At 43.4% G+C, this 15392-nt stretch overlaps 1 protein-coding gene across 1 annotated transcript; it reads right to left on the bottom strand.

The window, feature by feature from the left end:
- Nucleotides 1-5774: 5774 nt before the first annotated feature.
- On the bottom strand, nt 5775-12254 carry CBLN2 (cerebellin 2 precursor). Its single transcript, XM_063130023.1, has 3 exons — nt 11910-12254; nt 8153-8272; nt 5775-7667 (listed from the first exon to the last, which is right to left on the bottom strand). Exons 1-3 carry the CDS (start codon nt 12252-12254, stop codon nt 7470-7472), a joined length of 663 nt encoding a protein of 220 aa, XP_062986093.1. The 3' UTR covers nt 5775-7469.
- Between the last annotated feature and the right edge of the window lie 3138 nt (nt 12255-15392).

Below are 15392 nucleotides of genomic sequence, written 5' to 3'. Positions count from 1 at the left end.
GCAAATGGTCTTGCATTTCCTTCAGTATCTCAACTTGGCACTAATATTGAGGCTCTATTAATGTTCAAATTTAATCTATGAAAAAGCAGGTGATTAATCAACCAAAACTGTATAGTTATCTGACAGCTCTACTATTAAGCAATGATTGCTGCCTGCAGATCTGTGTGTCCCATGGGATGGGAGTCAATAAAATAACACTTTCTTTCCACCCCCACCCCTGCCAAACCAACAGCAGCCACATCAAGGTCATAACAAATCCACACTCTTGCAGAACAAATCCAGTTCAAATTTTTTTGTCAATATTAGCTGAACAATCCCATACATGCACAGTGTTGCTGTTGCTCAGAAAGCAAACATTTGGCCATCTGCAAGACAGCTGAAATTATCCAAAGGCTGGGATCCAAACAGCGGATGGAAATCCATTTGGGTCATGAAAAATTCAGACAAGATGAGGTACTATGAAGTACAAGCAAAAATAATAATAATAAAAAATTGGAATAAATTCTTTCATGAAAGACCAAGTGTTCTCCTTCTGAATGAAAAGCAAGTGTTTGCATTCAGATACTATGACCATTATTCTATTGTTGCTGGTCCACCCTTTACGTCAATGAGCAACCTGAGTGCTGGGCCTCGTGTGCTACTTATCTGAAAGAAATTGTTAACACACTGATTTACAAAGCTTTATTAAAATGCTCAGGTATGGAGTCACTTCCAGCTCCCAAATGGACATTTTGTGCTTTAATTCAGAGTTTAGTGCTTCTCTGCTGTTCTCCTCTTAGGGCATTGTAATAGGCACCCCAATATGCTGGGGGTTAAACCCAACTGATGTTAGCAGACATCAGCTAGCACAACATAACTTTCTCCCTCTCTTTGCACAAATTAGAACTGTTACATCTCAACTAAGCCAAAACTCCCCAATCCTAAAGTGCAGGGAGGTTCAGTCCCTTCTGCTCTAGCATGCAGCTATCCACCTGTATGGGTTTTTCCCAGATCTCCTGTAGGATGGAATTTGCATTTCAGACACCATAGCAGACAGGAGAAGAAGACATTTATCTGTTGCATCAGTGGAGGAAGGACAGCCTGATTTGCCTTTCATTAAAGGTACATTAAAATACTAGAGCTCCAAGAGGGTTGGAAGATGATCGTGCCAATATCCGTTTGCTTTTCAATAGCATCAGTTCTTTAATTCACGACACAAACAAAAGTAGTTTCCAGAGCATTACTTATACATGGATTTTTATATTGCTTCTTAAAAGTCAAAGTCTGTCCTTCCACACCTTTATGTTGCAATGAAATATTCATTTCACTGGTTTAACCAAGAAAACAAGTTCTGACCACGCCCTTATAGGCATATTATTTATTCTCACGATTTTGTTTTATAGTGGGAAAAGAATGTGGATCATTCTGTAAAGTTTTTCCGTTCATAAAAGGTTTGTTCCGGAGAGATGCAAAACATACCGGAATCCCACTAAACTTGAAACTAGACACTGTAGTGCTTTGCTCATCAAGCTCTTAGAGAAATGCCATGTAAAAATTCTTAGTGCTAGAAGAAGTTCATCAATGCAAGCATTTCCCTTACAAGCCTTCATCTTATCACAGCCAACGGGCACACCGCAGAATGCAGAGATGGAAGAGTGCAACGAGACTTACGTTCTGCCAAGCACAAGAAAACCTAGCCTTCCTACTTTAAGGGACTGTTTTGCACATTCTTGAGCCAGTCAGCAATTTATGTCTCAGACACAGTCCAACATTGATCTCACTTACGTTGCATGAATTAATACCATTGAAGTAAACATTAGGCAGAACAGCCCTATGTGTATTTATCCGGAAGTTAGTCCCACTGTGTTCAATGGACTTACTTCAGGAAAGTCTGCACATGATTCCAACCTAAGTACCATTCATTTTAGAGAGGCTGCCACCGAAAGTACTAGTGCTATGTCTCCTGTCTGGGCCAAACCAGGCAAGATACAGGAGATCAATGATTTTCCACAATAATCTACCTATCTATCTGAATCATATATGTGGTGGGAAGTTTGGGGTCAGAACTGTGGTTCTAGGGAAGCATTTAAATCTTTCCTCCCATCTATTTTCCCAAGCTGATATAGCTGCCCTCTTCCCAGAATTGGAGGAACGCATATGGGACTTGTAAGTTTCCCCCAATGGAGCAAATAGCAGCTCTAATGAAGAGGACATATGGATCCAGGGAATACCACGGAGGAAATGATTAACCTTTCTCCCTCACTACTATGGCCCTGATCTCGCCCAGATAGATGCTATCAATAGTTTTGTTTTGTTTTGTAAAAAAATGTAAAGTCCTGATAAATCTCCTGCCTCCCTACTGTTTTGTCCTTTTTATGTGATATTTGGTAAGGCAAATGTATGACTCGGAGCTTTTCTACACAAGGGTGTTAATTGCTGTAGATCTGAGCTCTACCCATAGAGCTTTTCCTTTCCTGTTTTTCTACTACATAAGCCCTAGGAGGTGCTGTGCTATAGCAGAATAGAGCAAATACACAAGTAGTTCTTTCACTTACAGAAACAATGCCACTTTTCCACTGCTCTAAAAAAGCCCAGGAAAGCAATCTTAAAAAACAGAAGTGAAATTGGAGCATCATGACATCATATAAAGAACTCGTAAACAACCATTACTATGGAATCACAAGAGCACAACAAAAGTCTCATGCAGAAGAGTTCTTGATGTTATCTCATAATTTTGATGACTACACTTGCAAGTGGCAGCCAAGGAAATACCACAAAGGCAGGGAAACTTACAACACAATAACTTTGTGTTACATGTTTCATCTTACTAAACCTCACAAAGGATATACAAGGGAAAGTTGTAGGAATACTGTTTTTAATGGCAGTCACATTTTCTGTACTATGCAATTCTAGCCTCGCAGTGCAATCCTAAATATGGTTACTTAGAAGTAGGTCTCACTGAATTGAATGTGACTTACTTTTAGGTAAGTGTGCCTTACACTGCAGGTTTAGGGCTAGCTATTACGAAATAACCCCCACTGAACTAACAGAAGTGACTTCTGAGTAAATACGCTTTGGATCCCACTTTTAGGCATGCCAAATTTTCATTGGATGGCACTCTAGCCTTTCAACATGTGCTTTTCTCACTTAACTACACTTCTACCAGCACTGCTACCTCCAAAATCAATAAAACAAAATGAATCTAACTTTCCACATATCTGTGGAGGAAAAAAAATCAGCAGCAATTGTATACAGTATAGCATAGAATTGAAAGTCTCTTAAGCAACCACCTAAGCAGCAGATTGATAATATTTAGGATACTATGATAATGTACAAACCTAAACAGCAACTGCAGCAAGTAATCCTAATTTTAAAAAGTTATTATGGCTCAATGGTTTCCATTTTTTCTATGTGGAAGCTCTTCAAGTTTCTGATCAAATTCCAAACAAGTAGAAATGCCTATATTTTATTTTATTTTACTATGATTTACCCTACACATACATAAACACATACACACATTGGACCTGTTCAGACAACATACTAAGCCATGGTTAGGCCACTAACCCTTTTGTAGAAAATGGTTAGTGAGCATGTTTAAACCATGGTTATGTAGCCACCATGGTTATGAATGGTTCACCCAGCACACTAGTCATGGTTCACCCAACACCATAATGTTTACCTCAAAATGCTTAAACACCATGGCTTAGCGTGTCATCTGAACAGTGTCACTATATCACTTAGATATCCAATCTTTCATTAGATTGTGAGCTTTCCCTTAGGGATTTTACTCAAGTTGTCTTGCAAGAATTTCCATGTTATACTAAGTATTATAATGTTACTTTCTTTATTTCTTTAGTGATGACGTTGCATTGTGTGTTCTGTTTTATTGCTGGTATTTTTAATGTTATTTCAAAGTAAAATAAAATTTGATGAATTTTTTTTAAAAAGACTGTTAACTGGAGATATTTCAGTAGCTGTTGTATTTGATTCTCCAGTTTCATCCAACAGCCTAAACCAGAGTAGCTCAGTTTTAATTACTATGAATTTTTAAATACTGTGAATGTATGCCACATTCCTAGTACAGTTATTTCAATATTGCAAGTTCTCAATGATATCAATAAGGCCATTTGTGGAGGTTACAGTTAATAAAGGAAGAAAGGAGCAGGGGAGGGAGGAAAGGTTTCAGCTACCTTGCTGGCAAGTAGAAATAAACCAAGGCAATTGAAATAGTGTAGAAAAATACCTCCACAAAATACTTTGACTGCCACTATTTGGAAACTCTGCTGTAGATATTAACGTTCTAAAAGGAATTCTGGGTGCAAGACTAAGCTGAAGATCAATTGAAGCATTAAAAAAAAAAACACCCCTATAATTCAGTGTTTCTAGAGCGTCTTTTCTCCAGTACAACAGGCTGCCAAGATAATGTCCTCATTTTCCATTCCTTAACATATGCTAATACAGGAAAATATATCCCCATATATTTTAACTAATTTACTAAATTACAATTTGGTGTTTTAAAAATTGGCTATGATGTATTTAAATATAAGATACTCTAAAAGCAATTTGTCCATTTTCAGGATTTGTTTTTATTTTAGACCAAACAGTTTTCAAATTTCTGACTCACCTAAGACCTTGCAGCATTTGCAATTGAAGGCTACTCTACACTACCAACAACAACAACAACAACTGATTGCTGCAGAAAATTAATTCACTTTTCCAATTTTATCTCCAAATTTTGCAGTACCAATTCACTAATTTAAGCTTCCAAAGCAAGACTGCTATATTAGGAATTCTCTATTGTCCCTTTTAAAAATATGCATATTTTAGTTTGCCACAGCTTTTATTGCAGCCATTTCTTTCCTCTCATCTACACTAGAAGCACAAATACTGATAAAACTCTACACAAAAGCATTTTGATGCAACAGTCACTAAAAACTGGGGGTTCTGGCAATGTTTTATCAATGTGCACATATGCATTGGCAACATAAAAAGAGGAGGGTGGAAAATGTTAGGTGAAATAAAAGCTGTGCCAAACTGTACATCAGACGTGGGGAACCCTGTTGCCCTCTAGATGTTGCCAATGGTCAGGGATGATGGGAGTTGTAGCCCAAGATTTGGAGGACCACAGATTCCCAACCCTGCAGTATATGCTCCAATTTCAGAATTTATTTTACAATTTCACCTAGCTAAACTGGATTTCAAGTGGCATTGAATGTAGGGCAGAGCAAACCCACAAAACAATAAAGAGATGGAATGGAGGAAATCCACTTATCTTTACAATGCATGGGAATCGGTCCAGACATTCCCTGCTCTATAAATATGATTCAATTGGGATTGTACAGACCAACTCACTCATCCTTGAAAATCACATTGTCATGGACTCCAGTGTGCATAGGCCCTATCCACAAAATCTATCCACAACAACAAAAAATGTGTAAAGACCATGTGGATAGGGCTTACGTATATTGGGCTCCATGGGTATAAAGCTGTATGCAAACGTGAAATCCAGTACACAAATGTCCAGACACACCAAAATCAAACCCAACACTGATACCAACTAGATTTACTGAACCCTCCAAGACACGTAAGAAACAAAACAAGCAGAAGTGGTGAGAGAACAACACAACTGATTTTTTGAATTATTTTCTTTTAGAATTCAAAGAGCTATAATTAACACAGGTACAGTAACTATCTCTAAGATGTTTTTAACTGACAGTGACCCTTTAATGACAAATTTACAACGAAAACATGTCCACCATAATTCTGACATGCAATGCAACATGTTTACCACTTGTATTCTGCAAACATCATTTGCATTATATTTATTCCTTGAGAAAGGGAAGAGAAACGAACACAGCAAAAAATGAAATAGAATTCCAGTCTACCCATCTGCTCAACAACATCACTGAAATATGAATTTAAAAACAAATTAAGCAAAAAGATTTTTTTAAAAAATCCTACTCATTTCTTTGAGCCCAAACTGCACTTTCCCCTGCACTGCAGTCACTTTTGACACTTACATAAAAGTGAAAAGAAGGCAAGTTGGACATGAAACCCATTTATTCTGAATCTAAAGTTCATCAGCATTTTGGTTACATTGACACATAGAAGGTGAATTTGAATTCAACCTGAGGTTTCTTCTTTTATCATTTGGAATCAATGACCTTTCTGATATACAGTATTGGATTAAGACTACTCAAAAGTCTTTGGATGCTAATAGGGAAAGCTTCAACAAAAATAAATAAATGAATAAATAAACAAAATATACAATTTATGTATTCAAAGCTAAACCACATAAACCTTAGTAAGCTTTCACAGCCTCAGAATTTCAACGTTCCTGTTCTGTCACACATATTAACACAAACTGTTTATATATGCCTGATCCTTCAAGGTTTGGTGTGAAAAAATCTGTTGTTTAAACCGGAGGGAAGATATTGGAACACTCGAAAGAACCCAAATGACTGCATATTCAAGCATTAGTAATCAAATTCATCAAATAAAGATCAGGAAAGCACCACAGAGCTCCCAGAAATGCAAAGGAATGCTATCATTTTACGGTATGTTCAAATAAGATATTCACAGCCTTCTGAAACAGATTCTGGAAATGTCAGACCAATTCAGAAATGTCATTCCCTTTCCAGATTGTAACTCAAAAATCAGATTGTGCAGTGTCTTCCTCAGCCTCGACAAATGCTTCTTTTAGATCTGTTGGACAGTGCAAGCAGAAGTGTTCACTGGTTAGTTTCACTGCGAGCTACAGGGTATATTTGTGCTTGCTTTATCTTGTTGATCGATCGAGCTTGCTTCTTTAGCACAGAAAGAGTCAGAAAAAGGAAAAGAATGATGATGGAAAAACAGAAATAACACAAAGTAAATTAGTTTCCAATCGTGCAAAATTTGCTTCACTGGATAAAGCACTTCTTGACACAGTAATGTCCACGGATTTCCCTCCCCCAGAAGATAAAGGACAGAAATTGAAGCCATTCTTATTTTTGTCTTGGGTTTCTTTTAAGGCTATATAAACACAAAAGAGAAAGCATTGCAAGGACATGGGATGTCAGGTTCTTCTGGCTTTGGGCTAAGCCCTGGACAAGCAGCTACGTGATCCCAATTAGCATGTCTCTTCGGGAGAACAACAGAAAGAGAATGAAGGGAGGAAAGTCAATGATCCCAACAATAAAATCCAAAATTGACTTTACAATCACAGGTACAAATTGCTCAGGTTGATAATTTCATTTCTCTTAAAGATCACTGTCATCTAAAACTAATCAGAGCCGCAGGTTTCCCAAGGAACTGTCAAAAGTCAAAGCAAAGAGTGGCGTCAAGAAGGTTTCTCATTCTTCTATTATGGCAGTCTGACTGGGTGGCTGAGATTATTGGCATGTGTAGCCAAGTTCTGGGAGGAGGAGGAGGGTTCTTGTGTGTGGTGTTGTTTTTAATGACTGGATCCTTGTTCCAGCTTGAAGACTAGGCTTCTCCTTGAGCTCCCTTTATAGTGGAAAAACCAAGAAGCCAGAAAAGGTGGAGTATTTCCATCCTCCCATGAGGTTTCCTCTCTCCAGTTTGAGATGCACTTTGTCTTCTCTTTCCATAAGAAGCAAGACCCCATTGCTGGCTGCTTCTCTGGTAACATCTTGGTCCCCAGCAAAAGCTGAAATCACTGGATAGCCATTCTGCATTAAACTTACCTGCAATGCAAAAGAAACACAATATGAGTGGTCTTGTTTGGATTTATTATTTTAATTTAAAAAAATGTTATTGCTACATCCCAGTACAGCACAGACAAGCACATTCTAAATTCCAAACCCAATTCAAAAGTGACTTCCATAGAAGTCGGAAGCCTAACACAGAGGAGGAAGGTCAGATTAGGAGACAGCACAGCTGAATCCTTGCAGGACAATTCTTGAGACAGCCAAGTCAAAATGACCTGCTACCATCATCCAAATCTGGTCAGGCTGGCAGCTAGCTCTATCAGAATTATAGTGTTGGCTGGGGGAACTGATCCCATCCTATTGCTGAGGATGAGCATATTAATAAAACATTGAGCACATCGATTCTTTCCTCATTACGTTTCAGTGCATATGCAATTCCACCAGCCTTTATGTGAACAATTTTGAAAAGAAAGGAAACAAAAGGTCTATCCCAATAAAGATTCTCCCATGTCAATACATACCTGGATAGTTTGTCTGTTATATACTTTCACAACATGGAAGCTGAAACTATAAATTCCTTTTCTTGGTGCTACAAATATACTGGAAGCCAGGTCAAAATGGTTGCCAATATTAACTAACACCTAGAGAGAGAAAAAGGAAGGAAAGAAGGAAGAAAAAAAGAGAAAGAAAGAAAGAAAAAAAGAAAGCGAGCGATCAGGTCATGGCTTCAGTATACGGAACATGGGAACACAGGGGGGAAAGGGAGAATTCTCAATCAACTCCCTAAGCAATACAAAACCATTGGCATTTGCTGTACAATTAAAATGGACTGCAGGGGGAAGGAGTCTGTTTCCAAGGTGTTTTAAAAGGATCAGTTCAGACAGCTGATTGATTTACACAGTGGTGCACCCAAAGCCTCTTCAAGAGAATGAAAGGAGCATGGTGGCAGCCTGGGTCTTCACAGTGGAGGAGAAAACATAATATATCATTGCTAAGACACACACAAAGAAAGGAGAAAAGAACCTATTAAACAAGTCAGCTGAGGGTTTTACATTTTCATGTGACAGTATTGAAACTAATTATGTCTCTTGGGTCTTGCGATGTTAATGTGAAACAAAATAGACTCAGTCATGTCTCACGTGATGGAATGGTGGAATGGTTCACATTTTAAACAAGTTAGCCCCGTTTTCTTGCAATTTACATCCCTCGTTCTCTTTTCTCTCACCACTCCATCCTGAAGCAGAGGGTCTAAATCAATTAAGCTTGAACAAAGAAGTAGGGTGGATGCATTTTAACCCACAGAGATTTAGTGCATGGACTTAGTGGTAAAAGGGAATGCAATTTGCCAATTAGAATAATGTAAAATGATACCTCGAGCCAAGTTATGAATGTTTCAAAAGCATCTTGCTCAGTAACAGAAGAAGGGGAGGACATGGATCCATGAGGAAGAGACTTCTCCCAGTAATGTGCATGCTTCAATCTGGCTTCTTACAACCAAGGGCAACTCAGACTGCACTAGAGAAATGTGAATGAGAGCTGGCAATCTCATGATAGGCCTAGAAACCATCCCAACCCAATTGTTTGAGGTGATTTGTACAATGAACACTTGCATCAGCTGCAGAATCAGACCCTAGATCCTCTGCCTAAATCTGTCCTTTCAGAGAACTGGTTGAAACAACTTGACTGGGATCTTATTAAGACAGTTGAGCAGAGGCACATCCAGATGAAGGGCTCCTAGCACTACCATTCGAAACACATTGGGCAGTTATTCCTTCTTTCCCTCCTAACAGACTTTCTGCAGTAAGAAAAAAGATGGCAGAAGTGGCGGGAAAATTGAAGAGGCTTAAAAGTGAAAGACATTGTTATCTGGATCCCCTACAAAATTCCATGAATGAGGCAGGGCAATTGCTCAATAAAAGGCTTGTCTGGAAGTACCCTAGAGCTATTGCAGCTTCCTGCTGTCTTTTTGCAAAAAAGAATTGTCAAAATCGTACTACAGACCCCTGGAAGACCAGAGCTCTTAGGATTCTTTTTCTGTTTGCCTACCAGGTATTTCCCTGTTCAGAGCTGGGAGAATGCCTCATGTTATCCATTCTACAGGTTTAAGGTGTACGTGTGGATGTACACACAAATCAATAAAAATGCTATAAAAAAGTTAGTGAAAGAACTTGGCTTTCCTTTATATGTGAGCTTGGAAAAACACCTAATCAAGTCCAGATTCAAGACTTGTGTTTAAGAGTGTAGAATAAGAAGCAAAGATTTTCTTTCCATATTTTCCTTACAGCACAATCCAATACATGTCTACTTAGAAGTCTACTCACGTAACTGAGAGTAAGCCCCATTGAACTTAGGGAGACTTATTCCTGTGCAGATAATAATAATAATAATAATAATAATAATAATAATAATAATAATAATAATAATAATTTATTACCCGCCTCTCCCTCTGGATCGAGGCGGGGAACAACAATAAATAAAATATAATACATAGAATTAGTTAAAGGAGTATATAAAACCAATACAATATTAAAATAACAATCACGGCATCTTAAAATTCTTAGGTTTAAAATTCATCTGGGTAGGCCTGGCATATATAGGATTGCACTGTAAATCTCACTGTATTCACTGGAATTTGCTCCCAGGTAAGTGTGAACAGGATTGTAGCCTTAATCTTCCAAAGAGAAATTACCAATTCTTATTGTAAGTTCCATGCACTCACACACACACACACACACCCCTATCAAAATTGCAATTCTAACATTATTATTTTTGAAAAGTGTCAAAGACTTTATAAACAAAATAGTGGGACACAAAACATGTATGTAGCATCTGCCTTTGCGTTAGTTGGGAAGGAGGCAGTACAATAATTCTGTTCAAACAAACAAACCCATATGCCCATCTTATGTCAAAATTATTTTCTGTAAATTTATAGTAGCAAAACAGATACAAAATACAGCACATGTGGGAACAGAGAAGGATTTTTTTTAAAAAAAAATGGGTATGGATGTCAGACAGACAGATGGAGGGATAGAAACCTATGATCTGTATTGAGTGATTCTAAATTACTTGAATGTATTTAGTTTATTAGATTTGTATCTATATTTTGATATATAAAATGTTTCCAATGCTTCCCTCTTATAATCTCCTGGGCTGCAACAGCACGATAGAGCAATCCTTAAAAGCTTTTAAGTTTCCTTGATGAGTCAAGAGAAAAAGCTGAAGCTTGCAGCCCTGTTGACTGTTCCCGGTCTGCACTATACCCACCATCTGCGAGTTCCCCAGCTGCTTTTCTACCAATGCCTGTCTGGTTTGCTAGGGAAGGCAGAGCAGAAAATCCCAGAGCCATTCCATGGTGAAATGGGTTGTAAGGATGTTGCCAGTTCGTCTGAAAAGAGGCCTTGACTTCATGCTTGTTCTAAACAGGATCATCAAGGTGCCCCCTAGTATCTGCTGATGATCCTTGTTGGTGGCTACACTACCAGGTGGGGCACTTACGCCATACCCGTTAGGAAGCCACAGCAGCCATCCAAGAAGTTGATGAGCCACAAGGATGCCAGCTGTGTATGTCTAAGATGGTTGGTCTTGAACTTGAGAAGGGTCGCTAATGAAGAAAGATATGGATGGAGAGGATTGAGGAGGAAATCTCAAGGGCTGGAATCTGGACATAGATCAAGAAAGGTGGAAGGGAAGTTGGTGCTGAAGGATAGACTGCATGGAGGTGATGGAAGTTAGGATTCAGCAGCCATTGATGCTGGGGAGCTAAGAGGAGAATGAATAATGAGTTGGTGGAAGAAGTTAGGCAAGAACAGAGGTGATTGGGAGGGCCTTCCCTATCCTTAGACAGAGGGAGGTGGCGGCCTCAGACTGGCAGATTCGGTGGGGCAGCAATGAGATGTTGGGGGACAGAAGCGTCTTTCTGATGTAGCCAGTGAAGTGAGTGCCATTCCCTTCAACATTTCTTGGCCTGGACCTGGCTAGAGAAACGATGAATTGGGGAGAAACCTGGCAGGAACTGTGGAGGCTGAGGGGAGGGCCAGGAATAACTAGTCAGCGGCTCTTCTCCGAGGGGGAGTGCCCCGAGCGGTCAGTGCTGGGGTCCGAAGCGGCTTCCCTGGATGAAAGGCCTGGCGCTTGAGGCGGGCAGAGCAGGGCAGGCCCGAGGGTGGGAGGAGACTCTGGTTTGTCTCCGCCGCTGGCGGGGCGGGGCTTCGCCGGCGGGGCAGGGAGCGGGAAGCCGGGAAGGTGCGGACGAGGGCGGGGAGGGCGACGCCGCCTGACCTGGTCGAAGTAGATGGTCATGGTGCGGTTGCTCATCTCGGACGGCTCGTGGTTGGTGCTGCGCGTGGCCGAGAACGCCACCTTGGCGCTTCCCGAGCGCACGGAGATGCCGAGCGACGAGGTGATGGCGCCGTCGGCGGAGGGGCTGGAGTCGCACACCACCAGGCACTTGCCCTCCAGCACGATGGGCTCCGTGTCGTTGAGGGCGCCCACGCCCGGGCAGCCGGCGGGCAGCAGGAAGAGCAGCAGGGCCGCCGCCGCCGCCGCCGCCGCCACGCACGAGGAGCTGCCCGCGGGCTCCGCCAGCGCCCCCCGCCGCCGCCACCACAGCCGCCGCCCCGGCATCTTGCTGCAGGCCCCGTCACCAGCCGCGCAGTCCGAGGGGGGCGGCGGGAGGGGGACGGGCGGGCGCTGTCGCTGCTGCCGGGAGTCTTCGGGCAGGCGGCGGCTGGGCTCGGAGGGCTCCCCGAGGGCGCGCACGAGCGAGAGCGGCGGCCGCCGCCTTCCTTCGCCCCCCTCCCCGCGTGCTTCTTGGCTTGCCGGCGGGGCCAAAGGGCGACCTCACAGGAAGGCGGGAGGCGCGGAGCAGCTGCAACCTGCAAGAGCAAAGAGAGCGGAGAAGCGCCGGTCACAGAAAGAAAGCCAAGCGCGGAGCGACGCGGCTCCGCTCAGCCCTCCGCCCCTCCTCGAGTGCCGGACCCCCGGAGGGCCCACTTTGGGGCGGGGGGACGGACGGAAATAAACGAGTGGGTGTGGGTGTTCCTTCCAAACCTCCCTCAGTCTGCCAAGCGAGAAAGAACCCAAGACCAGGAGGGTCGGTCAGCAGCGCCCCGTTTCCCACCAAGAATGCAAAGCCATTCGCAACACCGTACAGAGCCTTTCTGGGTCAGACCGGTGGTCCGTCTAGTCCAACCTGCTGTTGCCCACAGGAGCAAACGAACGTGTGTGTGTGTGTGTTTTCCCTCGAGGAAAAGGTCCTCACAAGACGGAGAGACAAACTGGCAGCCTCCCCCTGCTTTTGGCATTCGTGCTGCAGGGTTCACTGGGGTACGACATATGTTAAAAACAGAAGCTTCCGAAATATCCCATGAATTCGTACAACGGGGCGAGTAGTTAGGCTGACGGCTAAGACACGGTCGCCTGAGAGTAAGCCCCACTGAATGCAATCACGCTTCTGCATACGCATGCATAAAATTGCGCTACGTCCCTCTCCCCAACATCCTCCAGAAATCAAGTAAAAAGGGGGAAAGCCCTGGAGGTCCCTCAACATCTCCCCGCGTCCCCCCTCCCCAAATACAGTTGCTGGTGATCCGGTTTCAAACACTTGACTTCTTTTATATTTTCCCTTATTTTCATCCTCTCAAGCGCTTGCAGTCACCGCGCGCAATTTCTCTTGCCCTGAAACACTTGGAAGTATTTTGCTCAATCGGGGTCTCACGTTTTCAATGATCCCCTGTTTATTTATGATCCTCTGATAGATTTATTTATTTATTTTGTCGTTAATTAAAACCCTTCGACTGGGAAGCAAAGTGGCTCCGCTTAACTGCATATCTCAGCCAGCCCTGACTTCGCGCATCCAAGACCTCTCTTCCGAATTTCCAACTGTTCCAACTTCGACTCCCCCACCCCACCCGCGCTATCCCCAAGGCCATTTAAACTTTGATCTGTACCCTCCCTCCCCGCCCAGTTCTAGCAAATCGGTTCTATAAACTCTCGGGGGAGGTGATAACTATGAAATCCCACCTGAAAGTTCAGAGGTTCTTTCTTAAAAAAACAGAAAAAGAAAGAAAAGAAAAGTTGACCCTTGGTGACTTAACCCCTCTCCCCCTTTTTCCTTCCCAAATTCAAGGATATATAATCCCACACCACCCTGCCCTAAGAATCCTTGCCTTTCCTGGTCCCGTCTTTATCGTCATCTAGATTTTGAAATGAATCAAAAGGGGAGGGGGGCGTTGGTTACCTGGAAGGTCCATGGCGAAGGGCGTCGGGCTTGCTAAGGGGCGCTGTGTCCGTGGAGTTGTCTCGCTTGGAGGAAATGAGCTGAGATTAGGTTGGCAGAAAGAAGAAACAGGATTCGTCTCGTTCTCTCCCGCCCATTGCCAATAATCTCCCCCCTTTCTTTCTTCCCACCCTCTCTCAGACACATTCACACCCGCCACTGTTTCTCACACCAGATAAACTCGAGCAGGATTCCACCCCCCACCCCACCCCGCACACGCACAAACACGCACCCTCCTTCCTGCCCTGGACGAATCCCTGCCAAACGCACACATATGACCTCCCCATCATCATCACCACCTCCCATAGGAATTCCTTCCTCTGGTCAGTTTTCCACGCAGACACCTGGGATGCCCTGCGAAGAGCGGGCTGCCTCACGCCGTGCGCACGTCGAACTTCATCGGGGACCAAGGAAGCGCGCTTTCAAGCCCTTGTGAAAAGCAGGCGTCTCCGGCGCTCCTCTTTCACATAGAAGCGCTCGGAGAAGCAATCCGAAGCGGCTCCGCGGGTCTTCTCCTTATTGTCCCTCCCCCTTGCCCACGGAGCGGCGATCGAACACGGCAGAGCGCTGGCCGCTATTGGAAAGAGGGAAGCAGCGAGCCCATCGAATCAGGCATGGAAAATCGCGGTTTCTCCGGGAGTCCCGTTTCTGGTCTAAGGCAAAGCCGACAGCTGCAGAGTGTGAAAGGGGCAGAGACTCTGTCGCTTTAAAACCTCAGGACACCGGCGTGGTTTAGGCACAAATGCCTTATTAACTTGGGTTCCTGCGCCCTCTCTTTCCCAAGGAATACCCTATCAAGCTACATCGGGAATTTAGGGACGGGGGGGGGGGGTTGGGGGTTGGACAGACGCCTTATGTTATGTGGCTGGAGAAGGGGAAAGCGAACTCCAAAAATGGTTGGCGAGCGCCACCTAGTGGCTTCTGTGGCCTTGCGTGTAGAACGCCTTCCTATGGGATTTGGAATTAAAGGGACGAAAGAGTCCCTGTGGATGTGGGTGGATTGTTTGGGTGAGAATGAGGGAACATCGGTAGAGGGATTCCCGGGGAGGATGGGAGGGTGAACTTTCAATTAAGTTCTCACCCCACCCCCCACTTCCTGCCGCTCCCGCTCCCCTCTCCGCCTCAGACAATCGGGGGGAATCCTGCGCGCTCGCAGATCTTTTAGTGCTTTCCAAAGCCAAATGCTGCCGTGATGATATATGCTGCAGTCAAGGTTATCATCAGTTATTACTGGCTGCGAAAATGTTTCTCGCAGCTCAGTTAGTGCAGCTGCTACTGAGCTGAGCAGTTCGTGCCAAGAAGCTCAGCAAAGGCGAGCGAGGAAGAAGCGCTCCCAGGGCTAAAGGATCGTTTACTGTGTAATCACTTTTTTTTTCCCCTGGGTGATTTTTAGCCACCTTTTAAACATTTAAAAACATCAGCAAAAACACCTGACCTCCTCCTCCGCTACCGCCTGAGTCTGTATATGTTAGGCATCAGGCATA

The sequence above is a fragment of the Elgaria multicarinata genome, chromosome 7, assembly GCF_023053635.1.
Source record: "Elgaria multicarinata webbii isolate HBS135686 ecotype San Diego chromosome 7, rElgMul1.1.pri, whole genome shotgun sequence".
In the NCBI taxonomy this organism is placed as follows: Eukaryota; Metazoa; Chordata; class Lepidosauria; order Squamata; family Anguidae; genus Elgaria; species Elgaria multicarinata.
The sequence above is the reverse complement of the archived record's forward strand: the minus strand, read 5'-3'. Positions and strand labels throughout refer to the sequence as shown.